Source organism: Pseudorasbora parva, chromosome 6 (genome assembly GCF_024679245.1).
Source record: "Pseudorasbora parva isolate DD20220531a chromosome 6, ASM2467924v1, whole genome shotgun sequence".
NCBI classification, from domain to species: domain Eukaryota; kingdom Metazoa; phylum Chordata; class Actinopteri; order Cypriniformes; family Gobionidae; genus Pseudorasbora; species Pseudorasbora parva.
The window spans coordinates 47,152,894-47,168,630 of NC_090177.1; the positions used below are offsets into that span (position 1 = coordinate 47,152,894).

The 15,737-nt window shown below is 45.4% G+C and overlaps 3 protein-coding genes and 1 pseudogene across 3 annotated transcripts; all 4 read left to right on the forward strand.

The window, feature by feature from the left end:
• The first annotated feature begins 1,106 nt into the window (after positions 1-1,106).
• Positions 1,107-3,187, forward strand: LOC137079466 (zona pellucida sperm-binding protein 4-like; annotated as a pseudogene).
• Positions 3,188-4,806: 1,619 nt separating this feature from the next.
• On the forward strand, positions 4,807-6,837 carry LOC137079543 (zona pellucida sperm-binding protein 4-like). Its single transcript, XM_067447495.1, has 8 exons — positions 4,807-5,361; positions 5,441-5,631; positions 5,699-5,796; positions 5,870-6,027; positions 6,110-6,302; positions 6,372-6,519; positions 6,605-6,677; positions 6,761-6,837. The coding sequence occupies exons 1-8, from the start codon at positions 4,917-4,919 to the stop codon at positions 6,835-6,837; spliced, it is 1,383 nt and encodes a 460-aa protein (XP_067303596.1). The 5' UTR covers positions 4,807-4,916.
• Positions 6,838-8,458: 1,621 nt separating this feature from the next.
• LOC137079544 (zona pellucida sperm-binding protein 4-like) lies at positions 8,459-10,490 on the forward strand. The gene is made up of 8 exons (XM_067447497.1): positions 8,459-9,014; positions 9,094-9,284; positions 9,352-9,449; positions 9,523-9,680; positions 9,763-9,955; positions 10,025-10,172; positions 10,258-10,330; positions 10,414-10,490. The coding sequence occupies exons 1-8, from the start codon at positions 8,459-8,461 to the stop codon at positions 10,488-10,490; spliced, it is 1,494 nt and encodes a 497-aa protein (XP_067303598.1).
• A 1,618-nt stretch (positions 10,491-12,108) lies between these two features.
• Positions 12,109-14,311, forward strand: LOC137079467 (zona pellucida sperm-binding protein 4-like). Its single transcript, XM_067447419.1, has 8 exons — positions 12,109-12,838; positions 12,918-13,105; positions 13,173-13,270; positions 13,344-13,501; positions 13,584-13,776; positions 13,846-13,993; positions 14,079-14,151; positions 14,235-14,311. Exons 1-8 carry the CDS (start codon positions 12,109-12,111, stop codon positions 14,309-14,311), a joined length of 1,665 nt encoding a protein of 554 aa, XP_067303520.1.
• Positions 14,312-15,737: the final 1,426 nt, after the last annotated feature.

The window sequence follows — 15,737 nt, forward strand, 5'->3', positions numbered from 1 at the left end:
AGCTAATGGGGACAGGAGTTTACATTGGCAAAGATTGGAGCTAAGACAGTGGACAAGGTCATCAGTGTTAGGAATGAGGAAGGCATTCCCTGTCCTTCATCTCGTTATTTCAAGACATGCAAATTAGTAGAGTTTCCACCTTTTAAACTGATTGGAGTTGATGTCTTCCGATCATGGGACATCCAAATTAGGAACATGGTTAAAAAAAGTACATCCTAGGATCTACTATCTTTGTGTTGCTAAAAAAAGCAGGATTCCCTTGTGATGTTTTAACATAAATATCTTTGACTTTTATGCGGCCAGTTCTGGAGGAACGCTAGCCCAGTATGGGGAGATTACCTAAAGGTCTCTCTGAGTTAGAGAGGGTTTAAAAACATTGCAGCCGGATAAAAGGTATTCTGACATCAACACTCCCATTGCAGAGTGAGAGATGAGGCAAAGCCACCTTGCATACTTTTACTTTATTAAGGACAATTCATCACCACTGCATTGCTTCCTGTCTGTGGCTCCAACACCTAGTTATCTACTACAGCAGCGCAGGACATTTGCCTTGCCCAGGAGTAAAACAAAAAGACATTAACTTTCTTTCATCCCACATGCTCTCAAATTGCTTTACAAATAACGTTTAGGTGTCTGGTTGTATGAAGTCTATTTCTGCTATATTTTTTTGTGTATTTGGGCTATATTACCTCACAGAATTTAATTATAATATTATATCAGAATTATTTGATTTTACTTGCTTTTTAGATTGTTTAAAAACCAGGTGTATAAAATGCTAGTTAATACTTCAGCATGTCTACAAGCAAAGCGGAATGCACCAAACATCTACCCAAAGTACTTTGGGCATGCTCCAGTAGCAAACCTGAACATGAACCTTTTTACTTGTCTTCAATATGACGAATCTGACCAACTGGGATCAAAAAATATCACGTGCATAATTTTGAGAACCAATGAGAATCTTCTGGTAGCATAAGCTCCCATTTGGGCATGTCTGGAGAATCATGACTGTTAATGAAGAGGGAGGGATTATCGTTAATTAGCCAAAATCTGTAGAATACAAAAAGACCAAAGGGCAGCATCTCAACAGTGTAACTATCTGTTGAACAATGACAGGAAGTTGGTGTGCAGTGCAGTCTCTGGCACTTTGTGTGTGGTTTTGTGCTTTCTGTCATGCTGTTCCACAGTGGAGTAATCTGCCCCAGAATCCCCAAGCTCTGATGTTACAGCAAACTGACCAGCGGCTTCAGAAGCAAGCTAGTCAGTCTCCTCAGTGGGTTCAACAGCAAGCTAGTCAGCAGGTTCAGAAGCCAGCTAGTCAGTCTCCTCAGTGGGTTCAACAGCAAGCTAGTCAGCAGGTTCAGAAGCCAGCTAGTCAGTCTCCTCAGTGGGTTCAACAGCAGGCTAGTCAGCAGGTTCAGAAGCCAGCTAGTCAGTCTCCTCAGTGGGTTCAACAGCAGGCTAGTCAGCAGGTTCAGAAGCCAGCTAGTCAGTCTCCTCAGTGGGTTCAACAGCAAGCTAGTCAGTCTCCTCAGTGGGTTCAACAGCAAGCTAGTCAACAGCAGGTTCAGCCTAAGCAGCCAGTGGTGCACCCTTGACAAATGTGCTGTAGCTGATTATGAGCAGATCCAATGTGGCCCAGCTGGTACCAGTGGTGCTGAGTGTGAAGCGCTCAACTGCTGCTTTAACGGACAGCAGTGCTACTATGGGAAGGCGGGTAAGAGTGTTGAGTCAATGTGAAGGGTTTCCTGTTAAACTTCTCTTCAGCAATAACCTGCTCTCTTACCCTGTTCCAGTGACTGTCCAGTGTATAAGAGATGGTCAGTTTGTGGTAGTGGTGGCTAGAGATGTTACTCTGCCTCGATTGAGCCTGGATTCAGTCCGTCTCCTGGGTGGAAATGACCCACCTTGCAGTCCTGTGGGATCCACACCTTCCTTTGCTATATACCAGTTCCCTGTCACTGCATGTGGCACGAGCATGATGGTGGGTAGCTGCTTGTGCTTCTGTTCTGCTTAGAAAAGGACTGGATGCCAACAGTTACTATTTGCAGGAGGATGGTGGCTATGTGGTGTATGAAAACAGGATGACCTCCTCGTATGAAGTGGGTGTCGGACCGCTTGGTTCCATCACAAGGGACAGCCATTTTGAGTAGGTGCTTTTTACACTTGTAGCACTTGTCAAGTATTAACATTTATGCTAAAGCTCCCTGTTTGTTGTACAGGCTTCTCTTCCAGTGTAGGTACTCTGGTACTTCTGTGGAAGCTCTGGTTGTGGAGGTCAACACTGTTCCTGCACCTCCACCAGTAGCTGCTTCTGGACCCCTCAGGGTGGAGCTTAGACTGGCAAATGGTCAATGTGTCACCAAAGGCTGTGCAGAAGGCAAGTGTCTGTCCAAGTATGGAGGATTTTCTACAACTCCAGGTTGCAGCAGTTTCTGTTTAAATGCTGCGTTCTTCCTCAGGGGACGAGGCGTACACCTCTTACTACAGTGATGCTGATTATCCGGTCACAAAAGTCCTGCGGGAGCCGGTGTTTGTTGAGGTGCGGGTTTTGGAGAGGACTGACCCCAACATTGTCCTGATGCTGGGACGTTGCTGGGCGACATCAACCCCCAGTCCACTCAGTCTACCCCAGTGGGACCTTCTGGTCGATGGGTGAGTAAGGCTGGTCTTCATCCAGCTAGTGTGCTGTAAGGCCTTTCTGACTGCCCCTTTGCCTTCCAGATGCCCTTACCGGGATGACCGTTACCTGACCACACTGGTTCCGGTGGCTGGATCTTCTGGTCTTCAGTTCCCAACCCACTACAAGCGCTTTGTTGTGAAGATGTTTACATTTGTGGATCCAGCATCACTGGCTCCTCTGCAGGAAACCGTATGCTCCACAGCCTTGCCTGAACCCTTAATATTAGTCTTTTTATAGTGGTTTCTGTGGCTTGACCCTTTTCCCCCTCTGTTAGATCTTCATCCACTGTAGTACAGCGGTGTGCCATCCCTCTTCTGGCTCCTGTGAGCAAAGCTGTGCTAGGAAAAGTGAGTGCTAGCTGTAAACTGACTTCAGGAACCATGAGAATTTGGTTTTTAAATGCCCCTCAATTCTACCATTTCTCTTCCAGGAAGAGATGCTGATGTCAAGACAATCTCTAGTGGACAAACTGTGGTGTCTAGTGGAGAAGTTACTCTGGTCATGTGACTTTAGTGGTCTTTATAAACTTCTTAACTCAACATCAGTGTCTCTTTGGTATTGCTCTTTCATGACTGTTCTCAGTTTGCATTATTGGCCCACTACTTGCCTAATCCACACTAAGAATATTTGCAATGGGTTGACTTGGAGTCCAATGTACATGTGTAGACTCATCCCCTCTGTCATAATCAAGGAGTCAAGGGTCTGTCCCTATAAACCTCCCCTGTCCACTTGTGACACACTCCAAACTGGTGACAGGGATTATCCTCCACCTTGGTATCAAATGCACTTCTGTCAAGACCACTATCCTCAGATGATACAATTAAAACATAATTTCGATTGGTGGTATGGTTCTGTTCTGGGCAAGCACTCCCTGTGCATCATGAATAAGAGCAGTGATAAACCCCCATAAAGCAATGCTGATATCCCCCAATCACTACTAATGAAAGCTCTGACGGGCATCGTATTCCTATAGGTGGATGTACTCGGCTGATGAGAGCTTGACTAACGTGACCTGGCAGAGCTAATGGGGACAGGAGTTTACATTGGCAAAGATTGGAGCTAAGACAGTGGACAAGGTCATCAGTGTTAGGAATGAGGAAGGCATTCCCTGTCCTTCATCTCATTATTTCAAGACATGCAAATTAGTAGAGTTTCCACCTTTTAAACTGATTGGAGTTGATGTCTTCCGATCATGGGACATCCAAATTAGGAACATGGTTAAAAAAAGTACATCCTAGGATCTACTATCTTTGTGTTGCTAAAAAAAGCAGGATTCCCTTGTGATGTTTTAACATAAATATCTTTGACTTTTATGCGGCCAGTTCTGGAGGAACGCTAGCCCAGTATGGGGAGATTACCTAAAGGTCTCTCTGAGTTAGAGAGGGTTTAAAAACATTGCAGCCGGATAAAAGGTATTCTGACATCAACACTCCCATTGCAGAGTGAGAGATGAGGCAAAGCCACCTTGCATACTTTTACTTTATTAAGGACAATTCATCACCACTGCATTGCTTCCTGTCTGTGGCTCCAACACCTAGTTATCTACTACAGCAGCGCAGGACATTTGCCTTGCCCAGGAGTAAAACAAAAAGACATTAACTTTCTTTCATCCCACATGCTCTCAAATTGCTTTACAAATAACGTTTAGGTGTCTGGTTGTATGAAGTCTATTTCTGCTATATTTTTTTGTGTATTTGGGCTATATTACCTCACAGAATTTAATTATAATATTATATCAGAATTATTTGATTTTACTTGCTTTTTAGATTGTTTAAAAACCAGGTGTATATAATGCTAGTTAATACTTCAGCATGTCTACAAGCAAAGCGGAATGCACCAAACATCTACCCAAAGTACTTTGGGCATGCTCCAGTAGCAAACCTGAACATGAACCTTTTTACTTGTCTTCAATATGACGAATCTGACCAACTGGGATCAAAAAATATCACGTGCATAATTTTGAGAACCAATGAGAATCTTCTGGTAGCATAAGCTCCCATTTGGGCATGTCTGGAGAATCATGACTGTTAATGAAGAGGGAGGGATTATCGTTAATTAGCCAAAATCTGTAGAATACAAAAAGACCAAAGGGCAGCATCTCAACAGTGTAACTATCTGTTGAACAATGACAGGAAGTTGGTGTGCAGTGCAGTCTCTGGCACTTTGTGTGTGGTTTTGTGCTTTCTGTCATGCTGTTCCACAGTGGAGTAATCTGCCCCAGAATCCCCAAGCTCTGATGTTACAGCAAACTGACCAGCGGCTTCAGAAGCAAGCTAGTCAGTCTCCTCAGTGGGTTCAACAGCAAGCTAGTCAGCAGGTTCAGAAGCCAGCTAGTCAGTCTCCTCAGTGGGTTCAACAGCAAGCTAGTCAGCAGGTTCAGAAGCCAGCTAGTCAGTCTCCTCAGTGGGTTCAACAGCAGGCTAGTCAGCAGGTTCAGAAGCCAGCTAGTCAGTCTCCTCAGTGGGTTCAACAGCAAGCTAGTCAGTCTCCTCAGTGGGTTCAACAGCAAGCTAGTCAACAGCAGGTTCAGCCTAAGCAGCCAGTGGTGCAGGCAGAGCCCCTTGACAAATGTGCTGTAGCTGATTATGAGCAGATCCAATGTGGCCCAGCTGGTACCAGTGGTGCTGAGTGTGACGCGCTCAACTGCTGCTTTAACGGACAGCAGTGCTACTATGGGAAGGCGGGTAAGAGTGTTGAGTCAATGTGAAGGGTTTCCTGTTAAACTTCTCTTCAGCAATAACCTGCTCTCTTACCCTGTTCCCGTGACTGTCCAGTGTATAAGAGATGGTCAGTTTGTGGTAGTGGTGGCTAGAGATGTTACTCTGCCTCGATTGAGCCTGGATTCAGTCCGTCTCCTGGGTGGAAATGACCCACCTTGCAGTCCTGTGGGATCCACACCTTCCTTTGCTATATACCAGTTCCCTGTCACTGCATGTGGCACGAGCATGATGGTGGGTAGCTGCTTGTGCTTCTGTTCTGCTTAGAAAAGGACTGGATGCCAACAGTTACTATTTGCAGGAGGATGGTGGCTATGTGGTGTATGAAAACAGGATGACCTCCTCGTATGAAGTGGGTGTCGGACCGCTTGGTTCCATCACAAGGGACAGCCATTTTGAGTAGGTGCTTTTTACACTTGTAGCACTTGTCAAGTATTAACATTTATGCTAAAGCTCCCTGTTTGTTGTACAGGCTTCTCTTCCAGTGTAGGTACTCTGGTACTTCTGTGGAAGCTCTGGTTGTGGAGGTCAACACTGTTCCTGCACCTCCACCAGTAGCTGCTTCTGGACCCCTCAGGGTGGAGCTTAGACTGGCAAATGGTCAATGTGTCACCAAAGGCTGTGCAGAAGGCAAGTGTCTGTCCAAGTATGGAGGATTTTCTACAACTCCAGGTTGCAGCAGTTTCTGTTTAAATGCTGCGTTCTTCCTCAGGGGACGAGGCGTACACCTCTTACTACAGTGATGCTGATTATCCGGTCACAAAAGTCCTGCGGGAGCCGGTGTTTGTTGAGGTGCGGGTTTTGGAGAGGACTGACCCCAACATTGTCCTGATGCTGGGACGTTGCTGGGCGACATCAACCCCCAGTCCACTCAGTCTACCCCAGTGGGACCTTCTGGTCGATGGGTGAGTAAGGCTGGTCTTCATCCAGCTAGTGTGCTGTAAGGCCTTTCTGACTGCCCCTTTGCCTTCCAGATGCCCTTACCGGGATGACCGTTACCTGACCACACTGGTTCCGGTGGCTGGATCTTCTGGTCTTCAGTTCCCAACCCACTACAAGCGCTTTGTTGTGAAGATGTTTACATTTGTGGATCCAGCATCACTGGCTCCTCTGCAGGAAACCGTATGCTCCACAGCCTTGCCTGAACCCTTAATATTAGTCTTTTTATAGTGGTTTCTGTGGCTTGACCCTTTTCCCCCTCTGTTAGATCTTCATCCACTGTAGTACAGCGGTGTGCCATCCCTCTTCTGGCTCCTGTGAGCAAAGCTGTGCTAGGAAAAGTGAGTGCTAGCTGTAAACTGACTTCAGGAACCATGAGAATTTGGTTTTTAAATGCCCCTCAATTCTACCATTTCTCTTCCAGGAAGAGATGCTGATGTCAAGACAATCTCTAGTGGACAAACTGTGGTGTCTAGTGGAGAAGTTACTCTGGTCATGTGACTTTAGTGGTCTTAATAAACTTCTTAACTCAACATCAGTGTCTCTTTGGTATTGCTCTTTCATGACTGTTCTCAGTTTGCATTATTGGCCCACTACTTGCCTAATCCACACTAAGAATATTTGCAATGGGTTGACTTGGAGTCCAATGTACATGTGTAGACTCATCCCCTCTGTCATAATCAAGGAGTCAAGGGTCTGTCCCTATAAACCTCCCCTGTCCACTTGTGACACACTCCAAACTGGTGACAGGGATTATCCTCCACCTTGGTATCAAATGCACTTCTGTCAAGACCACTATCCTCAGATGATACAATTAAAACATAATTTCGATTGGTGGTATGGTTCTGTTCTGGGCAAGCACTCCCTGTGCATCATGAATAAGAGCAGTGATAAACCCCCATAAAGCAATGCTGATATCCCCCAATCACTACTAATGAAAGCTCTGCCGGGCATCGTATTCCTATAGGTGGATGTACTCGGCTGATGAGAGCTTGACTAACGTGACCTGGCAGAGCTAATGGGGACAGGAGTTTACATTGGCAAAGATTGGAGCTAAGACAGTGGACAAGGTCATCAGTGTTAGGAATGAAGGCATTCCCTGTCCTTCATCTCGTTATTTCAAGACATGCAAATTAGTAGAGTTTCCACCTTTTAAACTGATTGGAGTTGATGTCTTCCGATCATGGGACATCCAAATTAGGAACATGGTTAAAAAAAGTACATCCTAGGATCTACTATCTTTGTGTTGCTAAAAAAAGCAGAAAAAACATTCCCTTGTGATGTTTTAACATAAATATCTTTGACTTTTATGCGGCCAGTTCTGGAGGAACGCTAGCCCAGTATGGGGAGATTACCTAAAGGTCTCTCTGAGTTAGAGAGGGTTTAAAAACATTGCAGCCGGATAAAAGGTATTCTGACATCAACACTCCCATTGCAGAGTGAGAGATGAGGCAAAGCCACCTTGCATACTTTTACTTTATTAAGGACAATTCATCACCACTGCATTGCTTCCTGTCTGTGGCTCCAACACCTAGTTATCTACTACAGCAGCGCAGGACATTTGCCTTGCCCAGGAGTAAAACAAAAAGACATTAACTTTCTTTCATCCCACATGCTCTCAAATTGCTTTACAAATAACGTTTAGGTGTCTGGTTGTATGAAGTCTATTTCTGCTATATTTTTTTGTGTATTTGGGCTATATTACCTCACAGAATTTAATTATAATATTATATCAGAATTATTTGATTTTACTTGCTTTTTAGATTGTTTAAAAACCAGGTGTATATAATGCTAGTTAATACTTCAGCATGTCTACAAGCAAAGCGGAATGCACCAAACATCTACCCAAAGTACTTTGGGCATGCACCAGTAGCAAACCTGAACATGGACCTTTTTACTTGTCTTCAATATGACGAATCTGACCAACTGGGATCAAAAAATATCACGTGCATAATTTTGAGAACCAATGAGAATCTTCTGGTAGCATAAGCTCCCATTTGGGCATGTCTGGAGAATCATGACTGTTAATGAAGAGGGAGGGATTATCGTTAATTAGCCAAAATCTGTAGAATACAAAAAGACCAAAGGGCAGCATCTCAACAGTGTAACTATCTGTTGAACAATGACAGGAAGTTGGTGTGCAGTGCAGTCTCTGGCACTTTGTGTGTGGTTTTGTGCTTTCTGTCATGCTGTTCCACAGTGGAGTAATCTGCCCCAGAATCCCCAAGCTCTGATGTTACAGCAAACTGACCAGCGGCTTCAGAAGCAAGCTAGTCAGTCTCCTCAGTGGGTTCAACAGCAAGCTAGTCAGCAGGTTCAGAAGCCAGCTAGTCAGTCTCCTCAGTGGGTTCAACAGCAAGCTAGTCAGCAGGTTCAGAAGCCAGCTAGTCAGTCTCCTCAGTGGGTTCAACAGCAGGCTAGTCAGCAGGTTCAGAAGCCAGCTAGTCAGTCTCCTCAGTGGGTTCAACAGCAAGCTAGTCAGTCTCCTCAGTGGGTTCAACAGCAAGCTAGTCAACAGCAGGTTCAGCCTAAGCAGCCAGTGGTGCAGGCAGAGCCCCTTGACAAATGTGCTGTAGCTGATTATGAGCAGATCCAATGTGGCCCAGCTGGTACCAGTGGTGCTGAGTGTGACGCGCTCAACTGCTGCTTTAACGGACAGCAGTGCTACTATGGGAAGGCGGGTAAGAGTGTTGAGTCAATGTGAAGGGTTTCCTGTTAAACTTCTCTTCAGCAATAACCTGCTCTCTTACCCTGTTCCCGTGACTGTCCAGTGTATAAGAGATGGTCAGTTTGTGGTAGTGGTGGCTAGAGATGTTACTCTGCCTCGATTGAGCCTGGATTCAGTCCGTCTCCTGGGTGGAAATGACCCACCTTGCAGTCCTGTGGGATCCACACCTTCCTTTGCTATATACCAGTTCCCTGTCACTGCATGTGGCACGAGCATGATGGTGGGTAGCTGCTTGTGCTTCTGTTCTGCTTAGAAAAGGACTGGATGCCAACAGTTACTATTTGCAGGAGGATGGTGGCTATGTGGTGTATGAAAACAGGATGACCTCCTCGTATGAAGTGGGTGTCGGACCGCTTGGTTCCATCACAAGGGACAGCCATTTTGAGTAGGTGCTTTTTACACTTGTAGCACTTGTCAAGTATTAACATTTATGCTAAAGCTCCCTGTTTGTTGTACAGGCTTCTCTTCCAGTGTAGGTACTCTGGTACTTCTGTGGAAGCTCTGGTTGTGGAGGTCAACACTGTTCCTGCACCTCCACCAGTAGCTGCTTCTGGACCCCTCAGGGTGGAGCTTAGACTGGCAAATGGTCAATGTGTCACCAAAGGCTGTGCAGAAGGCAAGTGTCTGTCCAAGTATGGAGGATTTTCTACAACTCCAGGTTGCAGCAGTTTCTGTTTAAATGCTGCGTTCTTCCTCAGGGGACGAGGCGTACACCTCTTACTACAGTGATGCTGATTATCCGGTCACAAAAGTCCTGCGGGAGCCGGTGTTTGTTGAGGTGCGGGTTTTGGAGAGGACTGACCCCAACATTGTCCTGATGCTGGGACGTTGCTGGGCGACATCAACCCCCAGTCCACTCAGTCTACCCCAGTGGGACCTTCTGGTCGATGGGTGAGTAAGGCTGGTCTTCATCCAGCTAGTGTGCTGTAAGGCCTTTCTGACTGCCCCTTTGCCTTCCAGATGCCCTTACCGGGATGACCGTTACCTGACCACACTGGTTCCGGTGGCTGGATCTTCTGGTCTTCAGTTCCCAACCCACTACAAGCGCTTTGTTGTGAAGATGTTTACATTTGTGGATCCAGCATCACTGGCTCCTCTGCAGGAAACCGTATGCTCCACAGCCTTGCCTGAACCCTTAATATTAGTCTTTTTATAGTGGTTTCTGTGGCTTGACCCTTTTCCCCCTCTGTTAGATCTTCATCCACTGTAGTACAGCGGTGTGCCATCCCTCTTCTGGCTCCTGTGAGCAAAGCTGTGCTAGGAAAAGTGAGTGCTAGCTGTAAACTGACTTCAGGAACCATGAGAATTTGGTTTTTAAATGCCCCTCAATTCTACCATTTCTCTTCCAGGAAGAGATGCTGATGTCAAGACAATCTCTAGTGGACAAACTGTGGTGTCTAGTGGAGAAGTTACTCTGGTCATGTGACTTTAGTGGTCTTAATAAACTTCTTAACTCAACATCAGTGTCTCTTTGGTATTGCTCTTTCATGACTGTTCTCAGTTTGCATTATTGGCCCACTACTTGCCTAATCCACACTAAGAATATTTGCAATGGGTTGACTTGGAGTCCAATGTACATGTGTAGACTCATCCCCTCTGTCATAATCAAGGAGTCAAGGGTCTGTCCCTATAAACCTCCCCTGTCCACTTGTGACACACTCCAAACTGGTGACAGGGATTATCCTCCACCTTGGTATCAAATGCACTTCTGTCAAGACCACTATCCTCAGATGATACAATTAAAACATAATTTCGATTGGTGGTATGGTTCTGTTCTGGGCAAGCACTCCCTGTGCATCATGAATAAGAGCAGTGATAAACCCCCATAAAGCAATGCTGATATCCCCCAATCACTACTAATGAAAGCTCTGACGGGCATCGTATTCCTATAGGTGGATGTACTCGGCTGATGAGAGCTTGACTAACGTGACCTGGCAGAGCTAATGGGGACAGGAGTTTACATTGGCAAAGATTGGAGCTAAGACAGTGGACAAGGTCATCAGTGTTAGGAATGAGGAAGGCATTCCCTGTCCTTCATCTCGTTATTTCAAGACATGCAAATTAGTAGAGTTTCCACCTTTTAAACTGATTGGAGTTGATGTCTTCCGATCATGGGACATCCAAATTAGGAACATGGTTAAAAAAAGTACATCCTAGGATCTACTATCTTTGTGTTGCTAAAAAAAGCAGGATTCCCTTGTGATGTTTTAACATAAATATCTTTGACTTTTATGCGGCCAGTTCTGGAGGAACGCTAGCCCAGTATGGGGAGATTACCTAAAGGTCTCTCTGAGTTAGAGAGGGTTTAAAAACATTGCAGCCGGATAAAAGGTATTCTGACATCAACACTCCCATTGCAGAGTGAGAGATGAGGCAAAGCCACCTTGCATACTTTTACTTTATTAAGGACAATTCATCACCACTGCATTGCTTCCTGTCTGTGGCTCCAACACCTAGTTATCTACTACAGCAGCGCAGGACATTTGCCTTGCCCAGGAGTAAAACAAAAAGACATTAACTTTCTTTCATCCCACATGCTCTCAAATTGCTTTACAAATAACGTTTAGGTGTCTGGTTGTATGAAGTCTATTTCTGCGATATTTTTTTGTGTATTTGGGCTATATTACCTCACAGAATTTAATTATAATATTATATCAGAATTATTTGATTTTACTTGCTTTTTAGATTGTTTAAAAACCAGGTGTATATAATGCTAGTTAATACTTCAGCATGTCTACAAGCAAAGCGGAATGCACCAAACATCTACCCAAAGTACTTTGGGCATGCTCCAGTAGCAAACCTGAACATGAACCTTTTTACTTGTCTTCAATATGACGAATCTGACCAACTGGGATCAAAAAATATCACGTGCATAATTTTGAGAACCAATGAGAATCTTCTGGTAGCATAAGCTCCCATTTGGGCATGTCTGGAGAATCATGACTGTTAATGAAGAGGGAGGGATTATCGTTAATTAGCCAAAATCTGTAGAATACAAAAAGACCAAAGGGCAGCATCTCAACAGTGTAACTATCTGTTGAACAATGACAGGAAGTTGGTGTGCAGTGCAGTCTCTGGCACTTTGTGTGTGGTTTTGTGCTTTCTGTCATGCTGTTCCACAGTGGAGTAATCTGCCCCAGAATCCCCAAGCTCTGATGTTACAGCAAACTGACCAGCGGCTTCAGAAGCAAGCTAGTCAGTCTCCTCAGTGGGTTCAACAGCAAGCTAGTCAGCAGGTTCAGAAGCCAGCTAGTCAGTCTCCTCAGTGGGTTCAACAGCAAGCTAGTCAGCAGGTTCAGAAGCCAGCTAGTCAGTCTCCTCAGTGGGTTCAACAGCAAGCTAGTCAGCAGGTTCAGAAGCCAGCTAGTCAGTCTCCTCAGTGGGTTCAACAGCAGGCTAGTCAGCAGGTTCAGAAGCCAGCTAGTCAGTCTCCTCAGTGGGTTCAACAGCAGGCTAGTCAGCAGGTTCAGAAGCCAGCTAGTCAGTCTCCTCAGTGGGTTCAACAGCAGGCTAGTCAGCAGGTTCAGAAGCCAGCTAGTCAGTCTCCTCAGTGGGTTCAACAGCAAGCTAGTCAGTCTCCTCAGTGGGTTCAACAGCAAGCTAGTCAACAGCAGGTTCAGCCTAAGCAGCCAGTGGTGCAGGCAGAGCCCCTTGACAAATGTGCTGTAGCTGATTATGAGCAGATCCAATGTGGCCCAGCTGGTACCAGTGGTGCTGAGTGTGAAGCGCTCAACTGCTGCTTTAACGGACAGCAGTGCTACTATGGGAAGGCGGGTAAGAGTGTTGAGTCAATGTGAAGGGTTTCCTGTTAAACTTCTCTTCAGCAATAACCTGCTCTCTTACCCTGTTCCAGTGACTGTCCAGTGTATAAGAGATGGTCAGTTTGTGGTAGTGGTGGCTAGAGATGTTACTCTGCCTCGATTGAGCCTGGATTCAGTCCGTCTCCTGGGTGGAAATGACCCACCTTGCAGTCCTGTGGGATCCACACCTTCCTTTGCTATATACCAGTTCCCTGTCACTGCATGTGGCACGAGCATGATGGTGCGTAGCTGCTTGTGCTTCTGTTCTGCTTAGAAAAGGACTGGATGCCAACAGTTACTATTTGCAGGAGGATGGTGGCTATGTGGTGTATGAAAACAGGATGACCTCCTCGTATGAAGTGGGTGTCGGACCGCTTGGTTCCATCACAAGGGACAGCCATTTTGAGTAGGTGCTTTTTACACTTGTAGCACTTGTCAAGTATTAACATTTATGCTAAAGCTCCCTGTTTGTTGTACAGGCTTCTCTTCCAGTGTAGGTACTCTGGTACTTCTGTGGAAGCTCTGGTTGTGGAGGTCAACACTGTTCCTGCACCTCCACCAGTAGCTGCTTCTGGACCCCTCAGGGTGGAGCTTAGACTGGCAAATGGTCAATGTGTCACCAAAGGCTGTGCAGAAGGCAAGTGTCTGTCCAAGTATGGAGGATTTTCTACAACTCCAGGTTGCAGCAGTTTCTGTTTAAATGCTGCGTTCTTCCTCAGGGGACGAGGCGTACACCTCTTACTACAGTGATGCTGATTATCCGGTCACAAAAGTCCTGCGGGAGCCGGTGTTTGTTGAGGTGCGGGTTTTGGAGAGGACTGACCCCAACATTGTCCTGATGCTGGGACGTTGCTGGGCGACATCAACCCCCAGTCCACTCAGTCTACCCCAGTGGGACCTTCTGGTCGATGGGTGAGTAAGGCTGGTCTTCATCCAGCTAGTGTGCTGTAAGGCCTTTCTGACTGCCCCTTTGCCTTCCAGATGCCCTTACCGGGATGACCGTTACCTGACCACACTGGTTCCGGTGGCTGGATCTTCTGGTCTTCAGTTCCCAACCCACTACAAGCGCTTTGTTGTGAAGATGTTTACATTTGTGGATCCAGCATCACTGGCTCCTCTGCAGGAAACCGTATGCTCCACAGCCTTGCCTGAACCCTTAATATTAGTCTTTTTATAGTGGTTTCTGTGGCTTGACCCTTTTCCCCCTCTGTTAGATCTTCATCCACTGTAGTACAGCGGTGTGCCATCCCTCTTCTGGCTCCTGTGAGCAAAGCTGTGCTAGGAAAAGTGAGTGCTAGCTGTAAACTGACTTCAGGAACCATGAGAATTTGGTTTTTAAATGCCCCTCAATTCTACCATTTCTCTTCCAGGAAGAGATGCTGATGTCAAGACAATCTCTAGTGGACAAACTGTGGTGTCTAGTGGAGAAGTTACTCTGGTCATGTGACTTTAGTGGTCTTAATAAACTTCTTAACTCAACATCAGTGTCTCTTTGGTATTGCTCTTTCATGACTGTTCTCAGTTTGCATTATTGGCCCACTACTTGCCTAATCCACACTAAGAATATTTGCAATGGGTTGACTTGGAGTCCAATGTACATGTGTAGACTCATCCCCTCTGTCATAATCAAGGAGTCAAGGGTCTGTCCCTATAAACCTCCCCTGTCCACTTGTGACACACTCCAAACTGGTGACAGGGATTATCCTCCACCTTGGTATCAAATGCACTTCTGTCAAGACCACTATCCTCAGATGATACACTTAAAACATAATTTCGATTGGTGGTATGGTTCTGTTCTGGGCAAGCACTCCCTGTGCATCATGAATAAGAGCAGTGATAAACCCCCATAAAGCAATGCTGATATCCCCCAATCACTACTAATGAAAGCTCTGACGGGCATCGTATTCCTATAGGTGGATGTACTCGGCTGATGAGAGCTTGACTAACGTGACCTGGCAGAGCTAATGGGGACAGGAGTTTACATTGGCAAAGATTGGAGCTAAGACAGTGGACAAGGTCATCAGTGTTAGGAATGAGGAAGGCATTCCCTGTCCTTCATCTCATTATTTCAAGACATGCAAATTAGTAGAGTTTCCACCTTTTAAACTGATTGGAGTTGATGTCTTCCGATCATGGGACATCCAAATTAGGAACATGGTTAAAAAAAGTACATCCTAGGATCTACTATCTTTGTGTTGCTAAAAAAAGCAGGATTCCCTTGTGATGTTTTAACATAAATATCTTTGACTTTTATGCGGCCAGTTCTGGAGGAACGCTAGCCCAGTATGGGGAGATTACCTAAAGGTCTCTCTGAGTTAGAGAGGGTTTAAAAACATTGCAGCCGGATAAAAGGTATTCTGACATCAACACTCCCATTGCAGAGTGAGAGATGAGGCAAAGCCACCTTGCATACTTTTACTTTATTAAGGACAATTCATCACCACTGCATTGCTTCCTGTCTGTGGCTCCAACACCTAGTTATCTACTACAGCAGCGCAGGACATTTGCCTTGCCCAGGAGTAAAACAAAAAGACATTAACTTTCTTTCATCCCACATGCTCTCAAATTGCTTTACAAATAACGTTTAGGTGTCTGGTTGTATGAAGTCTATTTCTGCTATATTTTTTTGTGTATTTGGGCTATATTACCTCACAGAATTTAATTATAATATTATATCAGAATTATTTGATTTTACTTGCTTTTTAGATTGTTTAAAAACCAGGTGTATATAATGCTAGTTAATACTTCAGCATGTCTACAAGCAAAGCGGAATGCACCAAACATCTACCCAAAGTACTTTGGGCATGCTCCAGTAGCAAACCTGAACATTAACCTTTTTACTTGTCTTCAATATGACGAATCTGACCAACTGG